This window comes from Astatotilapia calliptera, chromosome 7 (assembly GCF_964374335.1).
Source record: "Astatotilapia calliptera chromosome 7, fAstCal68.1, whole genome shotgun sequence".
Taxonomy (NCBI): domain Eukaryota; kingdom Metazoa; phylum Chordata; class Actinopteri; order Cichliformes; family Cichlidae; genus Astatotilapia; species Astatotilapia calliptera.
The window spans coordinates 4,075,926-4,089,159 of NC_137428.1; the positions used below are offsets into that span (position 1 = coordinate 4,075,926).

The 13,234-nt window shown below is 41.7% G+C and overlaps 1 protein-coding gene across 1 annotated transcript; it reads right to left on the minus strand.

Moving 5' to 3' along the window:
* Positions 1-99: 99 nt before the first annotated feature.
* arpin (actin related protein 2/3 complex inhibitor) lies at positions 100-13,200 on the minus strand. The gene is made up of 6 exons (XM_026172568.2): positions 12,965-13,200; positions 7,769-7,844; positions 7,445-7,577; positions 6,824-7,030; positions 3,936-4,099; positions 100-1,240 (listed from the first exon to the last, which is right to left on the minus strand). Exons 1-6 carry the CDS (start codon positions 13,054-13,056, stop codon positions 1,232-1,234), a joined length of 681 nt encoding a protein of 226 aa, XP_026028353.1. The 5' UTR covers positions 13,057-13,200; the 3' UTR covers positions 100-1,231.
* Positions 13,201-13,234: the final 34 nt, after the last annotated feature.

Sequence of the window (13,234 nt, forward strand, 5' to 3'; positions counted from 1 at the left end):
CTGTATGTTCCTCTGCACACAGTGAAACTTTAATTAGCTGAAATCCCAGTTTTAGATCCCCACCTTAAAATTTGACACAAAAACAAAGCGCAATCGTCATTTAACACACATTCATTGGTTTTATTCAAAGCACAAAGTCATATTGTCCTTTAGCTCAACCACGAAGGAGTATTAGAGCCACATTAAGAAAAAAAGAAATTAGCGTTCATTTTGAGATTAAAGTCAGAACTTGTAGATGAAACTCAAAATACTAGTTTGAGAATAAAGTTGAAATGTGAAGATTACAATTGTTGTTTAAAGCCAAACAACTGCCACGGCTCCTGCAACCTCTGCAAAATGCCTCGTGTAGACGATTTAGTGAAACAACTCGATCAGCTGTCTCATCGTGATATGACATCCATCTTTATTGCATAGCCATCGGTATCCTTGCATGCGTCCACTGCCAGACATTGGTTCCGGTTTGTTTTTTTAACTTCTGATCAGCTGCAGATTTCTGCACCATCTCTTCAGTGTTTTTTAATTATCACCGCTCCGTGTTTATGAGCTAAAAGACAAATAACTTAACGCAAGACATTTTTAATTTCCACATTTCTTTCCTTTATTCTCAAAATATTATTTAAACTTTAATCTTAAAATTTTGTTTTTATTCTTAAATTGATCAATAATTTTTTTTCTTAACGTGGCCCAAATAGGTCCTTGTATTCAAAGCCAAAAAGCACTTAAAAAAAAGCCAGTTGAGAAAAACAGGTTTGCAATTTGAGGGCTCTCCACTTGTGTAGCATGCTGCATCTTTATTTAGAAAACCATAATGCTCAAGCCTGTGCTCTTTAATACTGCACACTGGCTGCACTTTAATATAACAGATGGTTGGAAACATCATGTCTATAAAATTCATAAAAGTTAAACAAAAATAATTTGTAAAATCGTCACATGAAAGTCACTTTTTTCTCAGTTAAAATTAGAATTTGTGATATTACAAACTTCATTACTACCATGAATTCTTTGCAGGCCTCCATATTCAAAAACATGAACATGCAGGTTGACTCATGTAAATGTGGTGAAGCATACAAGAGAAGAGCACAGTTTCCAAGACAGCTAGTCCCATACTGTAGAGGTGACGCGAGGTTTCCAGCCCTACGGCAACATATGCAAGATATAATAGTCAAAGTCCAGTCCATGCTGGAGATTGGATCGGGGCCCTGAGTTCAGACTGGTGGGAAACACAGTTTTCTCAATCATCCTGTGGATAAAACAAAGCAGGGGCAGTGAGTGCTTTCTGGTTTCTGTTTGTCTAAAGCTTCGATTATGTTCTGAATAACAGCCGCAGAAGGTTTTTGCTGTCCATTTCACGCCAGGCCAAATCATAGCTCGTTTTCCAGATCACACTATAAAAAGGTGGAGTTCCCCCATGCAGGCCTGATAGCTTGTGCAACTCACTGCATTTCTCTCACTTCCTTAAATAACTGATGTTATGAGTCCACAAAGCAAAGTTCTTGCAGGAAATCCTCGGCACAAAATTCTTGCTCTCCAGAAGGTCTTTTATACGTCTCATAAATTTTAGCAGGAAATATTGTTTGAAACCTTTAATCAAAGTCTGAGGCAGTAAAGAGGATTTGCACAGGTCAGGTTGAGCAACAGCCTGTCTGGTTCTGTTTGTACTAAAAAGTCAAGAAGGAAGTCAAGAAGCTAAATATGCATCTGATTTAAAGGGGAAAACCTGTTCTATCATTAAAGAACTCGTGGTCTTAACGTCCACCAGGTCACCGGTGACCCGTTAACAACCTGTTTTTAACTCTAATTTCAAAAATCAAAATAAACCCTGACCCTCGTGTCTGACCCACGTCAACAACGAGCAAAGTAACTGCTGAAGTATATCGACCGTATGTGCCAAAAGCCAGACTATTAATACTAGTTTTCCACCAGTGCGGTGCTAAAAGCTGGCTACAGTCAGCGACACAAAATTAAGGGACTCAAACCGCTGACCTCAGTGGTGATGGGAGAGGCAACCGCAAGAGAGGAGCCCTACAGATTCTTTCCGACATAACTTTGTTCTCATGGAAATTGCTTTAACGTTTTCGGTGTAACACTGAGTAACATGTGGGTCCAAAACCTGCTGACTGCTCCTCAACAGTTACTGAAACACAGCTAGCTTTGATTCAGAGGCTAGTAGAGCTTCTGTCATGTTGAAGCCGGTGATCCAGCTGCTGTGAGGCTGCCAGTGGAAACTGAGGGGCTGGCCAGATTTCTTTCTTCTCACATATTCATTCAGGAAGGCACCTAACTCAGGTCTACCTCAACAACTCTATGGATATCGAGCCATCTGCGATAGAGTCATGGGTTACTCATACACTAGTCTATAAGCGAGAGGTCTACAGTGTTGTAACAATCTGAAGTTAATTACTACTGCACATCATCTTAAAGCTTGATCAGATACACATGCAAACAGCGTTTATTCAGAGTCCAGTTGTGACACCTGTTGGCAGCGATACAAACTGCATTTCGCTATCTGCATACACTTTAGTATAATAGATTCAAAGGGCATCACCTACTGATGAGGCCAGTCTAAGGATGCTAGTGACACTTCAAAGTTGGATGCAGTGAGTCCAGGGAGGATGAGTATCAGATCTTTCCAGCCCCTCAGTTTTCACCACCAGCAGCACATAAAGTCTATGAAGCTCTGATGCACACACAGACCTGTCAAACCTCCAAACAGTCTTTTGTTTTTTTCCCCTTACATCCCTCGTCTGTGATGGCCTTCGATAGCTACACCAATATTCAATTCAATTTTATTCATACAGCACCAAATCACAACAACAGTCCCCTCAAGTAGCTTTATATTGTAAGGTCGACCCTACAATGATAAATACAGAGAAAAACCATCAGTTATATGACCCCCTATGAGCAAGCACATTGGCAACAATGGGAAGGAAAAACTCCTTTTAACAGGAAGAAGGTGTGTAATCAATGCACTACGATGTCTAAGAATATACAGTATTCATCTGTGAATCATCTGACCTGTAATTTCCAGCTAATTTCCTATAATTTAGTTAAAAATCAGCTTGCATTTGGCTGTACAATATCTCATAAATTCATACACAATGCATTACAAACAGAGGAAAATGAGTCTTTGCAGCTGCAGTAACTCGACCTTTTTGTCACAAGAACTTTCTTCCAGTAATTAAAAAGTAAGTAAATTGGATAGATCATAAAAGCAAACAATCCTGAGCACGTAGCACCTTAGCCTGCCAGCACCTCCCCCAAGGTTGCAAACTTTTTGCGAATGAGTCACATTGAACAGAGTAGAATAAATCTCCTGGAAGTTAAGTTAACCCCACGGCGAACAGATCCTGGTCACTGGGAAGTTTGTGCAGTGGAAAAATGGCTTATGTTACATGGTGGGCTGTGGAATTAGGCAGAAATATGTTTGTTAGTATAACTGCTGCACGACTGAAATTTTTAATAACGTTGGTATTTGAGAGCATGATATCATTTCCACTGCAGCTGAAAAAATGATTGTTTGAGGAAAGCCACAAAGCTCAGCCTTAGCTGCATTCCAGCCAGACCAGATCCTAATGCTCGCCCGCATCAGCTGACGGCTCACCTCATGCCCTGGGTAACTGTCATACAGGGCAATCAATTCAAGCTACTTCAGCCTTCCTGCAGTGGCTGCACATCTGCAATCAACTTTACAACGTACCCCCGCTCCTCCTTCACGTTGTCTCCGACTCCATGTCACGCCTGTTGTCAGAGATACCTGATCTGTTCTTGCGAGGGCCTTGGCGGCTGCTCTTTATTTTGAGTTAGTTTTCAGGAAATTAAAAGAAACTCTTTCAGGAATTTGTAAGAAAAGGAAAAATAAATGACAAACCACCGATCTGGGCTACATCCCTGATATTATGTGAGTCATTTCATTTGTTTAGAGATTTGGTCCTCACCCATTCGTCCTCCTCTGCTCCCTCGCCTCCTCCTCCAGGCTGCCGAGTGCTGCTGGTGTCTGATTTGTTGGCCATTATTTTGTCTGTCCATGAAGCTCCAGCCTTATCGTCTCCAGCAAAGTTACACTTGGTCACTGTGCCGCCATCAATTCTGGCCAAAGAGACTGGAATTTGAAGAAGGTAATGAAGTTATTTACGCATGACACAAAACAAAGAAGTACGTAAGGTTTTTAAAGGCATTTATAGAACTTAAACGAAGTGAGCTACCAACTTTGAATTCTACTCTTTAAGCTTTATCACCTCTGTAAGGATATGCCAACTTGATTATTAACCGTTCACTGACTTTGATAGAGAAGAAATCTGAAAAATCTGAGAAAGTTTTCAAAACTTTGAATGTCAGATTCATGTTTAAGTTCTAACTCTACACAGAATTAAGAAAGCAACAAGATGGAGACATCTGATAATAAATGTTCAAATATCCATCACATCTGAATAAATCCAGGCTAAAAACCAAAGGACAGGTATTGATATCAGTCTAAACCAGAGGTCGGCAACCTGCATGCGGCTCTTTAGTCTTTATACTGCGGCTCCGCCTGGTTTGGGGAAATAAATTACAAGTATTTAGCTAAAGTGTAATTTATTTCCAATTAGTTTTTAAAAGTCAGGTCAAGGCTCCAAAAGCACAAAGGCGATATGAGGGTGGTGGCTCACAACAGTTTTTGTTTGCTACATGGATCATTTTAGTTCAGCTGGGTGTCTTTCCTTTTGTTATCAAAGGAGCTTGCAAAGAAAAGCGTCTGGACTTCTTTAACTTGCTTGAAGACGTTTCACCTCTCATCCGAGAAGCTTCTTCAAGTCTAAGGTCAAATGGTGGAGAGTCCCAGATTTAAACCTAGTGGGAGTATCCCCCCAAAAAGGGGGATGGAGATGAAGCATCGCTGAATATGTTTCCAAACCAACTTCATTCTAAGCCAAAGACTAGAAAATATGGTGAAGCATATCTGCCCTTTGGCTTCACCTGCACAAGTACTGAGGTAGGTCTCCCCTGCACAATTGGTTTTTCCTTCGTCGGGAGCAGCGCTGGGCTGTTCAAATCACGGACTAACAGTATCCCACAGCTGTTTATGTTTTTAAACCCATTTTGCACAGAGAGGCATTTTTTGAAAAATGTATTGATAGCAATGTTGAATATTATTACACATGAAAAAAAAAAAAAAACTACATGTAAAATAATCACACCATGACGCCTCTGCCTTTGTAAATGGAGGGACAGTAACTGTATGTGTGTAAAACCTGCAGATAGTCAGATTAACAGTATTTTGTCTCCATCTGCTATTCTGCAATTCATCTCATGTAAAAAACTAACGTGTGCACAGCTGATGTGAACAAAGGCCCATACCTTTGACTTTTCGTGACCAACTCTGTATTCCTCGTCCACACGTAAACGGAAAAAAGGAGTTTTAAAAGTTTTCAGTGATTCGAAACGGCGTTTACATGGACTGCATTTTCAAAAATACCCGTGTAGGTGTGGACGCAGCGTAAAAGAGTTAGTAGCTTATTTTCTTACTACCTGTAATTTACTGCAGATTAGTTGTATTTGCTTAATTGTTTACTAAATGTTTGAGGTGTGAAATTAACCGCAATGGAGCAAAATATGTGCACGCGGGGGGGGGGGGGGGGGGGGGGGGGGGGCGAACATTTTTCTTGTAAAACAAAGAGGGCCCAGCAAAAAAAGTTTGGGAACCACTGTGTTAACCGACAGTTGCAGTCTTAAGGATTCTTTACATTTACAGCTCAATGTGACATACAGGGTGTCTCCAGGTACAATTAACTGAAGCATGATGTGAAATTTAGGACTAAACTTGTCATGGAAGCAGACAAACCAGAAATATACTTATTTAACCAAGTGAACACATGCATGCCACTTCAAAATGAACAGTAAAGTAAAATGAAAGCATTTGGTTAGGCTTAAAAACTCCAACTGTGTTAACTTAACTGATAAAGATAGACAAAGGCAGACAGCCTTGACCCAAACCTCCTGGCCGTAGGCTGTGAGAACATGTGGTTTTTGGCTTTGCTCTCCCAAGTCTTGGCAATCGGGAAAGAAAAAATAATAATCACATAATAACTAGAGCTATTCCAAAATAAACCAATTTCTCTTTCTGCAGAGAAATACAACCCGATGTTCATTTTTGTCCTAAACTATGTCCCCTCGTCCCAGTTTTGAAACACATGGAGCATGTTGCTTTGTATTTCCAGGCACCAGTTTCAACAAGTATTATTCGTTTTTCTTCTAACCGTTTCTTTAAGCTAGTGAGCAAGCTGGTGGAAATCTGAATCAAATTAAAGACTGTGAAGCTCTGAAGTGTCTTTTATATTATTTCATCTGCCTTTACAAAAGGATTAGATACACAGAGGAAAAGGTCTCAAAGCATGTGATGACAAAAGAAGGCAAACCTTGAACCTTTAAATCATGCATCCACACAATGTCTGCAGTTCATCAGTGACAGAACAGAGTTTACTAAAGCATACCACAGAAGGTGTAAATCAGAAGCTACCCCTTCCTGTTTTACAACTCCAGATGCAGATTCAAGTTCATATACAAGTCAGACAATAGTTACACAAACAAAGAAGACGACTGCTTATAAGCAGCTTTAGGTGTAGACAGTTAAGCAGTGATTCATTTCTATTAACTTGTATTTTTTACTACACTGACTAGCAGTTTACAGCATAAACAGACCCTTTGCTGGGCCGATGTCACCAAACTCAGACCCAACCCTAACCGCAGACAGCACAGACGGTGTACATGGATGTTAAGATCTTAGGCAGGACAATTCACAGAAAGGCTCTACAGGCAAGTAAATAACAAACATCAAGTTCAGACTCACATACGAAAGGACTGTTTCCTCTAGTCTTCAACCGTACATCCTGTCCTGTTTCCAGGTCCGTTTTTTCCATGTCTGCCTCCGGATACCAAAAGGCCCAGGTCCCAGCGGGTCTGTGCTTCTCAGTTATCTTCATTAGCTCGGCTTTGTTCACCGCGGCTGACAGCTGCTCCTCAGACAAACGGTCCGACTCCCCTTTAGCTTCTACCTCTGTAAAGACGGAAAACACAATGAAGACAAGTAAATGAAGGGAATTAAGAGCTCCGCACCCACGAGGCTTTTTCTTGTTACATATCAGTGGCGTATTTAAGAAACAGAGCTAGCATTAGCATGCAATCATCGCTGCTTGCCTTCCTGTAAAAGTCGCTGCATGAAGTTGGTGAATTGTAGGACAGGGTTAGACTTTTCAGGTTTGCATGCTGCACTACTGATCTGTTCTACTTCAGACCTCAACAAAAAAGTATTTATTACATCTCATCAATCAGACTGAGGAACTGAACTGCAGCTAGTTCTCGTCATACAAATAAATGGAGATTTCTAGAGTTTGCACCTGACCGCACCTCATGTCCTGCTCGGCCTATTCTGACACTGCACAGCCAGCAGATCCAACTCCAGTGTACTCACTGTAGGAGGACATGAGGAAACCAGTGTTGACCTTTTTGGTGTCACTGAAGTTGGGCTCCACTTCCTTTCCACTGGCATCAAACTTCCGCTGATGGATGCGGCTCGGTTGGATGTACAGCACGTAGAAACGTACCTGCAGGTGACAGAAGGATGAATAAATACCTTCCAGTGGTTTTCAGCTTTACTTATTTCTGCTTATTATCACCAATGCCTGCTCCTCGAATAGTGACCTGAAAACCCTCACAGTCTTTTTACAATTATTTGCATCTACTGAGAAGAAGGCGTCATGCTGGGCTCTTATAACCGATGGTTTTATTACTGTACCTTTTGATTGTTGCTGTCAGTGATTGCATGTCTGGAAACATCGAGCAGCTTCCCTTCTAAAAGCACTCCAGGGCCACTGTGTAGAAAAACAATAATGAGTATCTAAATGTGTACTGGCGAAATAAAGTGCTGTTTTATTGGGACTGAGTGCTGAATAGGGACTCAGTTAAACGCAGAACTAGAACTGCAGGGAGGATGATTCATAGCACACATAAATCCTACAGAATAAAGGCATTCAAACGTTTTTCAGAACAAACCAATGCAGTAAAAGTTCGACTGTGCTCTGAAACCCAAACTCACCATTTCCATTTGCTTTAGTCACATGACAGTAGTTTTGTTACTGGATCTAGCAAAGATCACGAACTGGCAGCTCGTCCACACACTGTGATCAAAGTTACATCACTTTACATCCAGCCAGCAGCAGGCAAGCAAAATGAAGGGGAAGTCTTAGCCCGGCATGTCTAAAGTCCCTGAATTTTACCACATGTTAGCTGTTATATCAAAACCTCAGGGGATCAGTCTGCAAGCTTGCTGTAGGCAGACAATATGTGCAGTTCCCAATATTACATTTTTCCCCTACTGGCCTCCAGCACCAGCAGTTTTACTGGCCACATACTGTAATATCTACTCAGAGTCATATAACTCTTTCCTAGTCTTACCGACTGAGTTTAGAATTACAAAGGAATAGAGCCTGACTGATTACCGGTAGACTCACTCACTTCCTTTAAAGTGAAAATATTGTCAGCAAGAAGAAAAAATGGCTTCTTAGATAAAATAAAAATAACTGAAAAAGTATATAGAACATAGAACGTATGTAGAACAAGTATAGAGAGCAGTGTTGGGACTAAGGCGTTATTAAGTAACGCGTTACAGTAACTACGTTATTATTGTGGTAACGAGCACGGTAACTAGTTATTATGCCAAAACCGGGAACGCGTTACTCGTTACTGGGATTTAGGTAGGCTCGTTATTCGTTACTTCGTGTGGTGGCTATCGCGGAGCTTCCACAAATTCAGTAACATTAGCAAGTGGTGGAGGCCAGCAGGTGGATGAAGGAAAAGGCAGGCAAGAGGAGAGACCCGAGGCGCCGGTCCGAGTGTGAACTGAACTTCAGGTAAGAAGTTATGACCTGCAGTCTCTCTGGGTCAGATATAAACCAAGTTTAGGTGGAGTTTATTTTCATTATGCTGACTTTTCCGTACTGCATACTAGCTAGCATGACGGAGTTTATACAGCTGGATGGGTGCTATGATGTTACTGATGTTGAACTTTATTTTGTTCATAAGGTTAATTATTAGAGTTGCCAACCGTCCCGTAAAAAACGGAATCGTCCCGTATTCAAAGAAAATATTACGCGTTTCGTATTGAGGTGAAAAGGAACATTTTGTCCTGGACTTCAGCTACAATGAAAAAGACACAAAGCTGGAGTTATTCTGTGTTTACGATGCACAGCTGCCTCTTCTTCTCTCATTCTCCCCCCCCCCTCTCCTGTATCTACTCAATCATGAAACTGATCAATGATCAGCTGATTGGCTTTTCTCTCTTGTTTGTTTATCACCCACTTTGCGCCAGAAAGAGGAAACCAGCAGATGTCGCGGTAAACAACAGCAGCACGTTTAAGTTTAATAAGCTGCTGTTAGAATATATTTAATATTAATTTCTAGTATCAGCTGATGTTTGCTGGAGCCACAGCTGTAAACCTGCTGGTCATGATATCGGTTTGAATATGTGATGAGAGTGAAACATGAAGATGAAACCAGGAGATGTCCTTACTGAATCATCAGAGATGGGCAGGTGATGGAGAAACAGGTTTACCTTTTAGGTGACATGAATGAGTTGAAGGAAAGTTATCAACTGTTTCTGAGAGACAAATAACACCAGGATTCTTTTCTAAGCAGCTGACAGCTGGTAACTGTGCAGGGGCGGGTCTAGCAAAGTGTTGCCAGGGGGCAGGTAGGGCATTAACAGGGAGAGGTGGGCACAAAGACATACTTTCTTATTCTCTTTTAAAAAAATAATTATCTGAATCTTGCAACAAACAATTGATAGATTGATGCATACAGTGGGGCAAAAAAGTATTTAGTCAGCCACCGATTGTGCAAGTTCCCCCACTTAAAATGATGACAGAGGTCAGTAATTTGCACCAGAGGTACACTTCAACTGTGAGAGACAGAATGTGAAAAAAAAATCGATGAATTCACATGGTAGGATTTGTAAAGAATTTATTCGTAAATCAGGGTGGAAAATAAGTATTTGGTCACCTCAAACATGGAAAATCTCTGGCTCTCACAGACCTGTAACGTCTTCTGTAAGAAGCTTTTCTGTCCCCCACTCGTTACCTGTATGAATGGCACCTGTTTGAACTCATCATCTGTATAAAAGACACCTGTCCACAGCCTCAAACAGTCAGACTCCAAACTCCGCCATGGCCAAGACCAAAGAGCTTTCGAAGGACACCAGGAAAAGTATTGTAGACCTGCACCAGACTGGGAAGAGTGAATCTACAATAGGCAAGCAGCTTGGTGTGAAAAAAATCAACTGTGGGAGCAATCATCAGAAAATGGAAGACATACAAGACCACTGATAATCTCCCTCGATCTGGGGCTCCACGCAAGATCTCAATCGCGTGGGGTCAAAATGATCATGAGAACGGTGAGCAAAGATCCCAGAACCACACGGGGGGACCTGGTGAATGACCTGCAGAGAGCTGGGACCAAAGTAACAAAGGTCACCATCAGTAACACACTACAACGGCAGGGAATCAAATCCCGCAGTGCCAGACGTGTTCCGCTGCTGAAGCCAGTGCATGTCCAGGCCCGTCTAAAGTTTGCCAGAGAGCACATGGATGATACAGCAGAGGATTGGGAGAATGTCATGTGGTCAGATGAAACCAAAGTAGAACTTTTTGGTATAAACTCAACTCATCGTCTTTGGAGGAAGAAGAATACTGAGTTGCATCCCAAGAACACCATACCTACTGTGAAGCATGGGGGTGGAAACATCATGCTATGGGGCTGTTTTTCTGCCAAGGGGACAGGACGACTGATCCGTGTTAAGGACAGAATGAATGGGGCCATGTATCGTGAGATTTTGAGCCAAAACCTCCTTCCATCAGTGAGAACTTTGAAGATGAAACGAGGCTGGGTCTTCCAACATGACAATGATCCAAAACACACCGCCCAGGCAACAAAGGAGTGGCTCCGTAAGAAGCATTTGAAAGTCCTGGAGTGGCCTAGCCAGTCTCCAGACCTCAACCCCATAGAAAATCTGTGGTGGGAGTTGAAAGTCCGTGTTGCTCGGCAACAGCCCCAAAACATCACTGCTCTCGAGAAGATCTGCATGGAGGAATGGGCCAAAATACCAGCTACTGTGTGTGCAAACCTGGTGAAGACCTATAGTAAACGTTTGACCTCTGTAACATAACCTTTGTTGGCAATAACAAAGTATTGAGTTGTATTTTTGTTATTGACCAAATACTTATTTTCCACGCTGATTTACGAATAAATTCTTTACAAATCCTACCATGTGGATTCATGGATTTTTTTTTCACATTCTGTCTCTCACAGTTGAAGTGTACCTCTGGTGCAAATTACTGACCTCTGTCATCATTTTAGGTGGGGGAACTTGCACAATCGGTGGCTGACTAAATACTTTTTTGCCCCACTGTATATACCATCAGAACAGTGAACATCACTGTCAGAACAATGTTTGTTTTCATTCAAAGGCTTTATGATTTTTACTATAATGGCAGCCGGTCTCTAGTCAAAATGCCCAGGACGATTTTCTGTCCCAGTCCAGCCCTGTATGCAGCTCATCTGCAGTCTGGTGTTACCTACATCTTCCTATTCAGAAGGCAGAATTTCCGAGTTCTGAGTACAATCGAAAGCACCACGACTGCAGTTTTTTTGTTGGATGTAAAAAGCAGGCTAGGATAGAATCAGGTGTGGGATTTCTCTCGTGGAAATGTGCACATTATTTTTTCCTTTCTATTGGTAGGTGGCACAGTGCACTTGTGGCAAGTAAGCAAGCTAGAAGACTGCAAAGTTATGGAAGCAACACATTAACAAGAGAATTCTGAGTAAAACCAAAGTTACTTTCCCTAGTAACTAGTTACTGTGAAAGTAACAAGTAACTTGAAGTAACCGAGTTACTTTTGATAGAAGTAACTAGTAATGTAACTAAGTTACTAATTTAAAGTAACTTACCCAACACTGATAGAGAGCATTTTATTGATGCATTCCCTCTTAGTTATGTTAATAACATACTAAGATATATTAACATGTTAATAACATACTAGAATTCCACGTGAAAGTTTCAAATTTCTTTGATGCTCTGTACCTCACATTAGAGCAAATATTTCCCAGATAATTACATCAAAATGCTGAAAAAGGCCCAAACGGGGTCAAGAGGTTCAGTCCAGTGACCCCTATTAGCCTGGCTTTGTTATAGTCAGGCCCCACGGTCCGGGCTCATCCAAAAAAGACACCGTGACCCTCAGTGGAATTATTAGTTTCTTTCTAACTATAAGTAAAAGGAAGCAATACAGTTTTGTAATAAAAAAAAAGTGAAACATCTAAACTGATGTTAAGTCACTCCAGTATTAAACCATGTTAGCTGTTTGGTTAACAGCTTAGTGTCTCTTTGAAGCTACAACGCAGTCACTTATCAGGCGGTGCGGCTAGCTTTGAAGCATGGTTTTCCTTGAAAAATGCAAAACAAATAGAAAAGCGTTGAGGAGGAGTTCACACTTGTGGCCCCAGCTGCTCTAGTGTGTGATGAGTTTGTTAATTCACTTCTGCACCTTGAGAAAATGCGTCGTGTTAGTTCTACAATGTCATCTAAAGCACTTCGATTATCGCAGCTACAATTTTACCATGAGTGAAATGATCTGTTTTTGTACCACGTTGCAAACGTGTTTGTTTTTTTTCCGTTTATGTTGAACACGGGAGTCAATACTGTGTCAGCCTCTAGTGGCCACAACAGGAAGTGCAGCCAGGGCGCTCTGATACTGCTGGTCGTACATCCACCTACACTGCGCTGTGCTGCATATACCCGACATAATTTCATTTTTAAAATGTTTTGAACAGTGTACAACTCACAGATCTGCTCTCTGGGAACACCGAGGGATTTATTGACGGAGTCTGGTGCTGCCCCCTCACAGGGGAAACACTGTAGCGTGTGAACGCGAGCACATACCTCTCAAACGCAGAGGGACACCACGCACGGTCAAACTTTTCACTGTGGACCGGCTTGTTCTGCAGAGACGTGTTGTGATAAATGCGACTCATCTTTCATAAAATCGTAACTTTTCCCTTCCCTCAGATTTTTCCTTTTTCCGGACTTCCTGTTCGTCCCTGAATGAGAGGTGCGCTCGGTTTTCTACACAGCAGACGCCGGCGGGTAATAGTGCAGAAGAGAATGCGTGCGGTGAGAGTGGACGGACAGCCCGGACTCTTCTCATTTATG